This window comes from Sceloporus undulatus, chromosome 8, assembly GCF_019175285.1.
Source record: "Sceloporus undulatus isolate JIND9_A2432 ecotype Alabama chromosome 8, SceUnd_v1.1, whole genome shotgun sequence".
Classification (NCBI taxonomy): Eukaryota; Metazoa; Chordata; class Lepidosauria; order Squamata; family Phrynosomatidae; genus Sceloporus; species Sceloporus undulatus.
The window spans coordinates 23,836,897-23,850,821 of NC_056529.1; the positions used below are offsets into that span (position 1 = coordinate 23,836,897).

A 13,925-nucleotide genomic window follows, 5' to 3' on the forward strand; every position below is an offset into this window, starting at 1 on the left:
CTATCGCCGTCATCTGGGAGTCCAGGAAAATTAGATACAGCCGGATATAAGGTGTATATTTTACAAAAATAACAGTATTCTACACCAGACACTTAATGTGTGTATATATATATATATAGTTTTTATTGAACATTGTAAAACACCATATAAAATCAAAAATCGTTAACTTAACAATACCTAAATTTTCAGTCACAAACTATTGCACAAGCCTAAGCTTTCAAACACACACACCTATATTTATGTTGTATTATAATAACATTAATAATTGATTTTATTTTTATTTTTTATCCCGCTTTTTGCCAAGCCGTCAAAGCGGCGTACGACAGGCTAAAATATATCCACACCCCCTTAAAACAAGATTAAACAGTATAAGCCTAAAGCTAATGTATTAAAATCCAAACCTATGGCCTTTAGTTATCATTTTAGTACAGTTAACAACGATGGCCTTCCAACTCCTCCTCCTTCCCTGTATCCTCCTCCTTTTTGCCATCCTTTCCCTTTCTATCTTCCTTACATCTTCCTATCTTTAGCCTTCTTTCCTTTATTTCCTTTCCCTTCATTTATTTGCTCTTGCCTTCATTCACTTTCTTCAATTGTTTTGCTTTTATACTGCCTGTGGTTTGTTAACTGAAATAAAGGCATGCATTCATTCATTCACATCGTATCTTACTTCCTTTCCATCATTTTCCAATTCATATTCCTCTGTTATTGGCTTTCTACTGTTGGCATGCTATTGTTCACCGCATCCACTTAATTTGTCGCAATAGGGTGATAGTTCTCGATAAAGGCGAAATCGTGGAGTGTGGCGCTCCAGCCGACCTCATCCAGAAGAAAGGCGTTTTCTTCAGCATGGCCAAAGACTCCGGCTTGGTTTGATGCAGGGCTTGGCGCAGACTCTCGCCGTGGGGCAAAACGCAGAAACTGACCAGGACAGGACAGCGTCCAGAACTCCCTTTCGGTGGCGACTCAAGCCAAACAATTCCACGCACGAAGTAGATTTTGCGCCGTGACAAAGAAAGCACATCTTCCTCCCTCCCTCCCTTCCTCCCTCTCCTCCCCATCCATTTAAGGACTGTTTTGCAAGCGTAAGGTAGCGAAGGGGTAAGTGATGTATTATTGCTCCCCTCCAACCAAAGGCTAAAACACTTTAGCTTTTATCTAGGGCTCCAAAGTCGTGTGCAAGCAGTGAAACCAAACTATATTCCCCATCTACTGAGGGGCAAAAAAGGCTTTAAAGGCCTGATATCCCATTGAAAACCCAAGCCTTTCGCTGGGAGGGACCTCAGGGTCAGAGAGGAGCAAGTCGGTCCAAAGCTTTCCATCCCAGGAGCAAAGCTGGAGCCAGGGCCATCGGGACAACTCAGCTCCCAAGATACAAACTGTTGTCTTTAGCCAAAAAGAGTGGCAACTGAGCCCCTTTGCCTTGGCGATGGAGGAAAAAGCAAAGAGAAGGAGGCAGAAGATGCAGATTGTTGGGATGGTTGGTTTCCATCAGGTTGCTAAAATCACTGTTAAGAAGCTTTAGCGGATAGCATGGCTACAAAGATAGAGGCCAAAGACACCAGCCCCCAGCCATTGGCAAAGCACTTTCATTGTTTCTCCTTTGGCCTCATGGTTTCCACCTCCTGAGGTCTTTTTCAGTTCCCCGGCTTCCCTTCTTCCTTCCATGTTCTGTATTTTTGCTTGGGAGAGAAGCGCAACACGCGCCTTCCTTGCGTTTTCTCTGCAGTCTTTCCTTTTGCCGAAGGAAGAAACCAAATGGTCAGTGGATGGAGACGGTGCCCGGAGGCTGGGATTGTGGACTTGGAATTCTGTTGCCGACAAAAACTAGGATATGTGTCTTTTCTTTAGAATAAAGTTATTTATTTTATTTTGTTGTAAATACAATTCTCTAAAAAAGTTTAAATAGACCAAATTTTACTTTGGTATTTTTGTAAATGACTCACGGAGCGAGCTTTCAATAAAAAACCTTTTTTGTTTGTTTGGATAAACCATCCTCCTCCAAGTTGTTGCTTCTATGCTTTTGCAGTTATGGGGCTGTTGGGATGTACACAACCTCCTTACAAACCTTGGTTTTGCTGTTTTTACTCTGCCGTTGTATTGGATGGGACTTGAGCATTCATGGAGTTTTGCATCCGTAGGGGTCCTGGAATACCAAGGGCCCACTGTACTGCGGTTCCTAGCATCCCCCGCCATTAGTTGTGCTGGCCAAGGGCTTGCTGGGAGTTTTAGTCCTGCCCAGCCGAGCCATTCTAGTCTCAAAGGCCAGGCCAGTTTTGCAAGAGCGCTCCTCGCCCCTTCTGGCTTTCTAACCTAGTGAAATAGGACTCCTGGCAAACTCCACTTGCCTCATGGGAGGCATGGCTGCATTCCTTAATGAAAAGAGGAAAAGGGAATAGGAAATAGTAGCCCAGATCCTGCTTAGTGCCAGAGAGGAGGAGGAGGAGGAGGAAACCTGCTGCCAGAAAAGGTGTTGCAAGGTTCCTTTCCTCTCCTCCAAGGTGCGGTGTTAGCAATGCTGCCAAGCCTGTTTTTCCACAGGGCACCTGGGACTCGACCAAAGGTTGGAGGAGCCGCTGTGCCACGCCACGCGAAATGCCACGTGAGCCAGCCTTCCCTGGGCACACTTCCTCTTGGCTGCCTCTTCCTCCTGCCATAAGGTACTTCAGGGTGAAAGCAGGAGGGAGGTAGCAACAACAACTAGGAGTAGCCATGGCAACTAGTTGGGGAATTGTTGAGCCACGTAGGGCAAACAGCCTGGGTTCAAACCCACCAAAGTGGAGCCTGGCTATCTTGGTCCAACCAAGTTGGGGTTCCTTCAGATAGTGCCTTCCTGCATGGCAGGATGCGATTTGACTGGGGGGGGCCCTTCCAGCTCTTATAGGACCCTATGTATTCCTGCATGGCAGAAGGGAGTTCTACTGGGTGGCCCCTTAGGGTCCCTTCTGAACACCTTCCAACTGATTGGCATCCCAAACCATGACTTCCCAGATACCAAATTCCAGTTCCCATCAGCCCCGCCAGTGCAGTGGATGATAGCAGTAGTAGTCCACCAACATTTCAAGAGGCACAGGTACCTCCCACCCGACCATACTTTAAACTGGAGACACTCTGCTTCTGGTCAAGTTGTAATGGAGAACTTTGGGCCGCTTGCTTGAGCCTCGTAAGCGCGGGTTTTTGTTGGTGTTCAGGTTTGGAACCATTACAAGACAGGGATTGTGTTTTGCCTCTCAAAGGAGCGTTGGAAGTGAGCAGAGAGGGAGCAAACGTCATACAAAAGAGGAGGATGACGCTACTACAAGTGTAAAAGTCAGCTAGAAGACTCACACCTCTGAGTGCAAGCCTCGAAACCACGGAGCCACAGGTCCAATTCAGAAATGGAAAACCAGCATCAGCAACGATGACAACATCTTACAAGGTGCAGTTTTATTTAAAGGATCATATATATATAATATATATAGTCATCCAAAGGCACACATTACTATATATTTTGGCTTGTATCCTGTCTGTATAAGGGAAGACAATCCAGGAGCCCACATCTTTCCTGCACTTGGTCCCTTTTCTCCAAAAACGTGGCTCAGAAGCATTGCTGGAGTGCAGCATCCCACCCCCAAAAATGTACAGAACATATACACTGCTTTGCAGCCTCTTTTCCTCCCTGGACCTTGGAGCTTCTCTCTAGGAACTGGCGCAAACAGCCCAGCAGGGATTTGGCTGTAAAAATGGCCTTAGCTAATGTGGAAGGGCTTGGCGATTTTGGCATTGCAAAAGAAAGGAAGCGGAGACCAAGATGCATTTGACTTTGGCACTGCAAAACCTGCAAAAGATCTGGCATTCAAGAGGGTTCTTGGCCATGAATTCATTTGGTGCCGGCTACAAAATAGATGTCTTTCCCCCCTAAGAATTATATGAACAAGAAGCCAGATTCCTTGGTCACTGGAGTGAGAGAAGATCCAACCTTCAATAATTGCAGGATCAATGATCTGGATTGCCAATTCAACACCATTTTGCATGGAAAGGGATTGCAGCCCTGGACTGAAACACTTCCGCGATTCATCAGGAAGCAATTTCCAGACATTTCCCTTCTTCACAATATCCCTCCCCACAATATCCCCAATTTCTCCAGTGATCGATCCTCTATGCTAGACTCAGCCTGAAGATAAGAACAGCAGAATTATTACTTTCTCCTTCTTTTCAAACCCTCATCTCCTGATTTATTCACAATTATTACAGAAGCGCTAAGGTGCATTTCTTGTGCAAGAAAGCAATTGGGACGGAAAATAGAATTGGGGACAGGGATCGGGAATTTTAGCAAGGATGTTGACTTCTTAGAAGAGAGAATATGAGAAAAGAGAATAGGAAAACCAAGAATCTCTCCTGGCTGTAAAAAATGGCCTTAACTGGTATGGAAGGACTTGGGAGGTTTTAGCATTGCAAAACCTCCAGCGGTTTGGAAAGAAAGAAATGGAGACTGAGATGCATTTGACTTTTTGCATTGCAAAGCCTCCAGAAGTTTGCAAAGAAAGAAAATGGTCGTCCCTTCTTTGCTCTGCCATGCAAGGCATCCAGTTTAGATGGACGGACTTTTGGGCGTACATTAAAACTGAGATTGAGAGACAGAGAGAGGGTCGGAAATAATTACAGATTTCTCCAAAAGTCTATTCTTCTTGAACACAGAGACACAGGCACACAGCTCCCAAGAAGGCGTTAAAAAAGGAAAGGCACAGTGTGAATGGATTCCCAAGAAGTCCAGAGAGAGGCTCCGGCCGGCGGCGCCAAGGCGTGCGTCCGGAGCGTCCTCAGAGGCGCTTGTAGCAGCCGAGGAGCGCATTGCAGCTGGGGCAATGGTGGTCCACGTCGAGGAGGGCGTCCACACAGAAGGGGATCAGGCAGCAGCCAAACCAGCACCTGCCAAAGGGAAGCAAGCAAGAAGGCTCAGTCTGGGCGCAAGGCTTTGCAGGCATCGCAGCCGGCTCCGTCCCGGCATGGCCAGGTCAAACCCACTGTTCAGGTGCCAGAGGATGCGCTTGAGACCCAAAGGAGAACCCCAAGCGGAGGGATGAGGGGCCAGAGACTACTTTTGGAGGGCAATCCATTCCCCATTGCTCACTACAATTACCTTTCAAGGATAATGCATTTCCCCATTGCTCTCTGCAATGTTGTGATTACTTTTTAAAGGCCATACATTCCGCATGGAACCCTCTCTAGGGCAGGTCCATGGATCCTGGAATAGAAGGACTCAAGCCCTACTAAGGATGGCACAATTGGACCACCAAAACTCCTCTGTGGCTGAGCTTCTACCGGAATGATCCATCAGAAAGGTATTAAATTATAACCCCATCATTGGGTGATTTCCCAGCTCTTGTTATGGGGTTTGCCTCCCATTTGGAAAGGCTGAAACTTCTCTCCTAAGGCCATGGCTCTCATCTGCTGGCCTTCCCAATGTTTGGGACCAAAAGTCCCAACCAGAATGGCCCTTGGTTGGGGATTCTGGGAGATGAAGTCCAAAACATCTGGAGGCCTGCGTGCAGGGAATTACCTCCCTAAGCCTGAGTTCTGGATATGAGATCTGCAATATGGCCGGTCGGTTTGGCCATGTCCACTTCTGGAGTTGGCATTGCCAAAAAAACAGACCATATAATACTTCTCTGGTATTATATGGCCCATGGAGGGAGGGAGAGATTCTCCAGCCTTAACATATCCCTAAAAAGAGTGGGATGTAAAGGGTTACCCCAGAAGGCAGAGTCCTCCACAGGAGAGCCATGTCAGTGCGCCCGCGTTGTGCGTAACGTGCGTCACGATGACTCTGCGGCAGGACGGGCAGCACATCTGGACGGGGCGGTCGTGGAAGACCAGCGGGTTCTGGATGTAAACGGTCTGGACGGGATCTGCGGAAGGAAAGGAAGAAAAGGGTCAGACGCCTCTTTGCACAAAGAAGGGCAACAACCCTAAATTCAGACCCACATTGACCCCAGTTGTCCCTTAGGAAGGATGCTCTGCAGAAGTGAGCAGAATGTGGCCCCTGTTTATGCAGCCCTGGACCAACATTTTATTACCTAAAAGAAAAACAGAGGTTCATTCCCTCTTTGGAAACCAGCCTTCAGGAGCAGTGTTACATACTTTTAAAGATGAGGACTCACACGTTCATGTATACGCTGAATCGTCAGGCAGCAAAGAAGTCATCCTCTCAAGTGGGCAATTTTGGAACATTTCGGCTGGCCAGGGGATTCTGGGAGCTGTTGTCTCAAAAGTCACCCTTTTGCAAGCCTGGACATAACATGCACCTATAGGAAGTGGTTTTTGGACTTACGAGGAGGCCCCACTGGGTACGGAGGAGGTTGCGCCCCTTTCATGGCTGGACCGGCCCCAGAACCAGGGAGGGGATACTGGGCCGAGTTGTTAGCGCCGGTCGTCTCTTCGTACGAAGGTGGCGGAGCGGACGGAAAATCCGGGGCAGATGGAGGAGCAGCCATTTTGTCTAGGAGAAAGAAAACGAGAGATAGGTTGGCTACATCCAAAGGGGAACTCTTGCAAATGGATTAATGCTGCCATGGAGGCTTATCCCAACCAGGAGCAGGGTGACCAGAGGTCCTCCTTTCCCAGGACATGTCCTACTTCTGTCCAGGAGGAATTCCAAAAAAGACCTCCATTTTGGACTAAGAAGCATGGATTTATATTTCTAGGAGTGTTTTGAGCTTTTGTTTTGCAATATACTCCATTTTTCTTCAAGGTCCTACATATTGCAAAGTTATGTCCTCCTTTGCGGTGAGGACACCAGGAGATACTCAAAGGAAAACTAACTGGCTAATCCATGGCAATGCAAGTCCATCTGCGTCTCTCTCTGTGGGGTGGACAATGGGTCCTAAGTCAGGGCTTTCGAATACAAGAACTTTTCAAGGTGCTGAACTTAGTTTCCAGTTTGGCATTTTGGACAAATCCTAAAGTTTGTGCAGTGGATCCACTGCTTCCTGATATGGGACCCGTGACCCGCCACCAAACCCCATCGCTTGCAAAAGTCCCTTCTTCGGACCACCAGAGCATCCCTGCCTTGACACGCACCTCTTATTTACCTCTCTTGGGCCAAGATGCAACGCAAGGACTGTGTCGCCAAGGGGTTGGTGCGCCATGCCACCTGCACCTTTGTGCAACCAGTTGCACAACTCCCTGGGCCTAAGCAGACCTCTGTGCTGTCCTGACCCTTGCTCAGACCCGGGTCAGTCCCTGGGCCGGCATGGTGATGGCGAGTGTTTGCACACTTGCACACCCAGCCACCGCCGTGCCATAAAGCCACTGCCGCCATGTGCCACTATGTCTTTCCCAAAGCCCCCCATTGAGCCCTGTAAGGTGCCCCCATCCGATGGAGGGTCTTCTGAGAAGATGCAGCAGGGAAGGGGCACCAGGGTGTCCCCGCTGTTGCCAAAAAGCTGGTCTCTCTGACCCACACCAAGAGTCAGACATTTGGGTCAGGATCAGTCCAGGATCGGCAGAACAGCCTTTGGATTGACCAATCCCAGCCGGGGGGCTAATGGCTTGCCTTGTCCATAGTGGATGGAGCAAAGCCAGGGAGTGGATGGGCCTTGCACTCCCATGCACGCTCCCATTTTGCCAGAGGCAGAGTGCATTACAGTCGTCTAATAGAGAGGTCACTAAGGCATGGACTGCCATGGCCAGATCCCTCTTCTCCAAACTGGGCCAAGGCCCTCCTGGCCATTGCAACCGCCTGGCTTTCCAGGAGCTTTCTTTGCTGGGTCCAGACTACAAAGCCCATCTATCTTCCAAAGGGAGAGCGTACCTATCCAGAAGAGGCTGCGGTCCCAATCCCAGGTGGGTTTTCCTCCTGACCGGCAGCGCTTCCGTCTCGGATGGACTTTGAACCCTCTTACCCTCAGAGCTTGCAAACTCAAAAGCCTCACGGCACAATCAGGAACTTGCAAGAATGACGCAGGCTCTTTGCAAAGGAACTCGGTCAGGAAGCAGGAAGCAAGTCTATTGGCAAGAGGCAGCGTGGCGCAAGGGTTGCAGTCTTGGACCATTGACTCTGGGGACCTTGGTTTCAGCCGTGGAAACCCTTCCTTGGGGGAGTCACACTCTCTCAGCCTCAATAGCAAAGCCCCCCTGAAGGACCTTGCCAAGGAAACCCAGCTAGGGACGCCTTAAGAGTCGCCAAAAGTTGGAAACGACTCAAAAGGCGCTCAGCAACAACAACCGTCTCCAAATGGCACCCAAAGCGCTTCCTTTTCCCGTCTCGTCCACACCCAAAATTCCAGGAAATGCCACAAAATATACTCCAAGGACACTAAGCCGGGAAGGATGCTTCTCAAACAATGCAAGGCCAAAAAAGATTTAAGCCAGAGTTCACAAAAACCGAGACAACGAGCTTCCAAAGCCAGTTGCAGAGCATTGCAGGGCTGGGAAAAGGTTGCACCACCAGCGGTCCTCCGAGGCTCTTCTGCCTGGTCTCTTTTTAATGAGTTTTCATTTTTTAAATGAATTTTTTACATAGCAAGGGTCGAATGGATAAAGACCTGCCAAGCGGCATACAATCTGAATCAACATGATTAAAATATCTCTAAAATAATAATAATAATAATAATAAATTATTATTTCTAACTGTATGACTATTCTGTGACCCACTATTACTTTTATTATCATGATTATTCAAGAGTAAGTACAGTACAACCATTCACTGATAACTTGGGTTTTGCCCCCAAAGCATCACTCAAAGCAGCTTGGAAACAAATGGGAAAGTTCTTTAAACCCAGAGTAGGAAAACTGAAGAAAACCCATTCTTTTTAAAACTGCTATCCTTAAACTGAAGAAGATGCTAAGAGGGACCACAGACCTGAAGGCAAACCCTCTGCAGCCGCCCACTAGGCTTTCCAGCCTTTCCTTCAAAGCCAAAGGGAGGGAAATGGGGTTTTCAGGGGGCTTTGTGACATCAGTGGCTATGAAGATGTGTTCATCCCAAACCTTATAATGTTTGGGATGGTTGAGTCAGGAGTCAAAAATGGGGGAAGGAAAACTCAGGGGCACAAATGCACTTTTGGGGGACGCAGCTCTTAGCCGTCCAAGAACTATAGTCCCAAAAAGTTGGTTTTTCCCCAGGCTTTTCCTTCTCCAAAGTCTTTGTGGATCCCAGTCTCCAAAACTTGCCCCGTTCAAAGGCAACCAAAAGCCCCCAAAGCCAACGCAGTTCTGGTTTGCATCTATAGGGCATAATCTCCCAACAGACCAAGGGAAGGGGGATGCTGGGAGCCGCAGTCCAAAAAAACCTTAAGATTTGTACATTTTTTGTGGGTTTTTGGGGGCTATATGTTCCAGAAGAGTTTTATTCCTGATGTTTCGCCAACATCTATGGCTTTAGCATCTCTGGGTAAATTAAGGTTTTAATTTTCCCTGGACGAAAGATTCAAAGACACACAATCCAGGATTCCCAAAGATGGGGACAAGTGGCCTTTTTTTGGACTGGGAATTGCAATGCAAAACCAAAAAAACCCCATAAAGTTCCTCCCTTTCCCCTCTTAAAAATGAAAGCCTCTGCCAGGTGCGAGATTTGAATGCGAAACCATTTCCTGCCGCATGGATATCATACAATAATATTTTTTATCTGAGAACGGAAGTTGCCAGAGGAGACCCCAAAAGAGGATCCCACCCATCGCCCCCACATTTCTACAGGGAGAAAAGAGGACCAAAATGGCAGCGTTGTCGGGTGGATATGTGGCCTTCTGTACATTGCGCACCAATGCAACGCTGGCAAAATGGTGGAAACCATTGCCCCCGTGAGCAAAGGCCATGCTCTTCCACAGGCATCTATGGCTGCTCTGTCTGCAAAGGAAGCCATTGGTCAAAACGCTGGAGCAATCAATAAGATTGATCATTAACCAATTACTCAGAGAAGGCCCAGTCCTTCTTTCTCCAGAGTGAAAGGAGTGGAAAGTTACCAAGGGGAACCCCCTGCGTTTCTTCCTTAAAACCCCATGAGACCATCATCGTCGCATCGCTGCATCATGTGGCAGTGAGTCAGGCCAAAGCCTTGCAGAAACTCCATTGCCAGGAGCATTCCTCGGACTTTTCCGCCTTGGTCTTATTGCAGAGGTGGGTTAGAAATATTATTGTTGTTGTTGTTATTCCTTGGACACTGCAGCTGCAACTGCAATGGCCAAGGATGACGACAACGACCATTAGCATCCAAAGTATTGCTCAGTGCGTTTTCTGCCCTTTGCGTGAGAAAACAGTGCATTTAAAAATATCGGTTAAAAGCAGGTTAAAAGAAGACCATTTCTGCAAGCTCCAGAGCGAGCAAAGCCAGCCTGGCCCCCCTCGGAAAATGTCTTCGTATCTTTAACTGTTTGGAAGCACTCTTGTCTTTTAAATTGCATTTTACTTTGTGGCCCAAACTGTAGGGTCTGAGAGCCAAGGGCCACCCAACCCAACAACATTCTGCCATGCAGGAACACATAGGATCCTAGAGTTGGGACTAATAAGGGCCATATAGTCGAACCCCTTAATGTCATGCAGGAACACATAGGATCCTAGAGTCGGAAGTGACCTCCAAAGGACCATCTAACCCACTCTCAGTTTGCCATGCGTGAATGCACAGTCCAACCAGTAGCAACACAGATGATTAAACTGGGATACTGGGTCTCCTTTTGGCAGCATTTCATGGGCTCCTAGTGGGCCTCTAAGGCCATTTTCGGATCCATAAGGGATCTTTCCGGTCATCCTTTTCTGGTCAGCAGAGCTCTTTGGAAACCAAAAGAAGATCTGTTTTGCAAAAAGAGAAGTAGACTTTCAACCGCTTCTAGTTTTGTTTTGATTTGTTTAAAGATATTTTGGGCCCTGAGAACAGGGTCAAGGAGCATTTTGGGTGTTGGGCTACGAATCTGTAGAGACCTGGGTTCGAATCCCTGCTCAGCCATGGAAACCCATTATGTGACCCTTTGGGCAAGAAGTCACAGTCTCTCAGCCTCAGAGCATGGCAAGGGCAAACCTCCTCTGAACAAACCTTGCCAAGGAAACCCTATGATAGGGTTGTCTTAGATTCACCATAAGTTAGAAACGGCTTGAAGGCACACAACACACTTCTGGGGATGATGGGAGTTGTGGTCCCCCCAAAAGTCACTTTTGTCCCCTGGAGTGCAGCTTTGCAACGTCCAACGTCTGTTTTTGGGACGGACAAGATGACCCTCCTTTGCAGAAAAGGGAGACAGCATCATCTCTGGAAGGCTTTGTTTTGCAAAGACAGAAGGGCCTTTCAAGGGAGGACCGAGAGCCGAGTGGCCCTTTTGTGTCTTTCCACAACAGCCACACAATGGACCCAGGTTTTCGGACAACGCAGCCGGACACAAGGCCAGCCAGGATGACCGATGCCAGCCTTGACCCATCGGCCTCCTTGCCGCAGCGTCTGCAAAGCCAAGGCTGGACACCCAGCAGGCAAGCCTCTCTAGCGTTGTTGTTGTTGTTGTTGTTGTGACATTGATTACTATCCTGCCCTTTCCCCCAAAAGTAGGGCTTACACCATTGAAAAGAAAAAAAACACAGTATAATTTGAAGCCTATGAAAAAAGGCGCATGAAAACAGAAGGACGTTAGGACAGTCTTCAAACCAAACCTCATGGCAAAAGAACGAAGGTAAAACGTTTCCAAAACAGTGAAATGCAAAAGTCTCAACAAAAACAAAAGCAGACAAAAGTGAAAATATTGTCCTTCTTCTTTTGGATTTTGGTTTTTGAACCTCAAGTTTAATGAATCCTGTGCCAGTTTTTCCCGGCCAGGGCTCTCCGTTCCGGAGTCTGCCAGCTTTGCAAGGGCAGCGTTTGGGATTCTTGCTCAGGTCCAGACAGGCTTTCTCTGAGCCAAGAAGCCTTCCTTTCCTGCTTTTGGGAACTTACTGGTTTCCAGGTGAATGTCCTGAAATGTTCTCCCAAAGCGGCTGCTCTTGAGACAAAATCCCTTTCCGTCCGAAGCGTCTCGGCTTCTTGGCTTCTCGCTTCCCTTTTGCTTCCAAGTCGCTGGCGCAGTTTCATAACTTAGTTGTTGCACGCCACCAAGTCATTCCCAACACATGACGCACCTTGAGGCGAAACCGATCCCGGCGTTTGCGAATCTCAAAGATTGATTCCTTGCAAAGATTGCTATTCTCTGAGGCTGAGAGAGTGTGACTTCTTGCCTAAGGCCAGGAATCGAACCCAGAGCCACAGTCCCAGGATGTGGGTTGGATTTGGGTGGATTTTGGGGGCCGGGTCCCAAACAAACCAACAGGACTAGACTTTCTAAAAATAGAGCATCGTTTCAGGCAGACGGAATTTCAGGAGAATTGCGCAATGAAATCCAATGTCCTCTCCGTCCGGATCCTGACTCGAATCCGGCACCTTCAGCCAAACGCCTGGAAAACCAGGAAACACCACTGAAGCCATAAGAGAAACGTTGCTACATTTGGATCAAAACCAATGACAAATGCCTATTTGCAGCTATTCTTAGCCCCGACCGGAGTAGACCTACCGAAACCACTGGGTTTACACAAGGGCTGACTCACCATCCAAGGGATTCTCCATGGGAGCAAACAAACTCTCAAAGGTACTCAACGCACAAAACACACATTGAAAGGTAGGAGTGGGTTGTGCAAAGAGGCTACAGATGTCCAAAAACACACAAGCGGAAAACAGCAAGTGAATGTCTATAAAGTGCGACAGCGAAGGGAAGGCAAGCGGAATACACACCTCTAGGCTTTATGGCATCTTGTGCGTTGTGTGTTTGTGTTATGTTTTATGTCTTATGGTTTATCTTCTATCTTATGTGCTATGCTGTGTGTTGTGTGTGATGTGCTATATGTTAATCTTATGTGTTATGCTGTGTTATATGCTATGGGTTGTGTTATATCTTAACGTGATGTATTGATACATATATAATTGATATATTGCATTCATACATACATACATATATATTATAGATCTGTATTGATACAGATATGATTGATATATTATAGCTCTGTATTGATACATATATCATTGATATATTGTAGCTCTGTATTGATCCGCATAAGCCATAGCCCTTCCTTCCCCAAAAACCCAGGAGGGCCCGATCCCTGGGCCTGATCCGTCTGAGGACCGACTCACAAGGAGACCTGGCCCTTTGGCTCCTTTTGGGGGGAGGGTCTCCTGGGGAGAAAGAGGGGCCTCAAAAGCAGGGGATGGGGTTGGGCCTGATCCTGAGAGACCCTCCAAGAGAAAAAAAAGACCCCCCCCTTTTTTTCAGCACTAAGCCAAAAGAAAGAGGAAGAGGAGAGAGAGGAAGAGGGAGTGTTGCATCCGTTTATTCATTTGGGAAGATCCCACATTTTAATGGGTTTCTTGTCTTGCTCTAATAGGTAGAAAAGTCAGTTTCTAAAGAACCATAATCCAACAGCAGATCATTCTTAAGAGAGAAAGGGAAAGAGAGAAAGAGAGAGAGAGAAGGGGTGCCAGGTTGGAGAGGGTGCCAAGGGAAGGCTGGGGATGATGGGGATGGCAGTCCCCCAGAGAAAAAAAGAGAGACTCCTTACCTGCTTTTGCTGATGCTGCCTCCTTGCCTGCCTTCTCTTCTTCCTCTTTCTTTCTTTCCTCCTCCTTCCTCTCTTCCCTGCCAGCCCCTCCTCCGGATCTCCACCTCCTCCAGGGTGGATCCCTTAGATCCCAGATCCCCCTTTCCCTTGCATCTTGGAAGAGGGGCACCCAAAGGTCACCCAGTCCAGCAGCCCCCCCCCCTCTCTCTGGCCAGAAAGGGACCCAGGCCCCAAGGAAGAAGGGCAAGGCACACGCACGCATCCAGGAATGACTCCAACGCCCAACAGGGACGGAGGAGGATGGGACTCCGAGTCCTTTCTGACTTGCTGTTGTTGAAGGCGAAGGCAAAGCTGCGCTGGAGGCCTTGCAGCCCCTTTCAGGCCCA

The 13,925-nt window shown here is 47.9% G+C and overlaps 2 protein-coding genes across 5 annotated transcripts in view; one reads left to right on the forward strand and one right to left on the reverse strand.

Moving 5' to 3' along the window:
- Positions 1–1,870, forward strand: part of ABCC1 (ATP binding cassette subfamily C member 1) — a 43,911-nt gene extending 42,041 nt beyond the window's left edge. For both annotated transcript variants that reach the window (XM_042437451.1, XM_042437452.1), the window contains one exon: positions 768–1,870. In XM_042437451.1, coding sequence (XP_042293385.1) covers positions 768–876 — 109 coding nt within the window. In that variant the 3' untranslated portion in view covers positions 877–1,870. The remainder of the gene's footprint in view (positions 1–767) is intronic.
- A 1,370-nt stretch (positions 1,871–3,240) lies between these two features.
- LITAF (lipopolysaccharide induced TNF factor) lies at positions 3,241–13,700 on the reverse strand. 3 transcript variants are annotated; one of them, XM_042437454.1, is made up of 4 exons: positions 7,793–8,568; positions 6,311–6,478; positions 5,732–5,888; positions 3,241–4,908 (listed from the first exon to the last, which is right to left on the reverse strand). In XM_042437454.1, the coding sequence occupies exons 1-4, from the start codon at positions 8,031–8,033 to the stop codon at positions 4,800–4,802; spliced, it is 675 nt and encodes a 224-aa protein (XP_042293388.1). In that variant the 5' UTR covers positions 8,034–8,568; the 3' UTR covers positions 3,241–4,799. The 3 variants fall into 3 exon arrangements, with proteins under 3 accessions (XP_042293388.1, XP_042293389.1, XP_042293390.1); XM_042437455.1 differs by lacking the exon at positions 7,793–8,568 and adding an exon at positions 12,999–13,045 and having other exon boundaries at positions 3,246–4,908; XM_042437456.1 differs by lacking the exon at positions 7,793–8,568 and adding an exon at positions 13,540–13,700 and having other exon boundaries at positions 3,249–4,908.
- Positions 13,701–13,925: the final 225 nt, after the last annotated feature.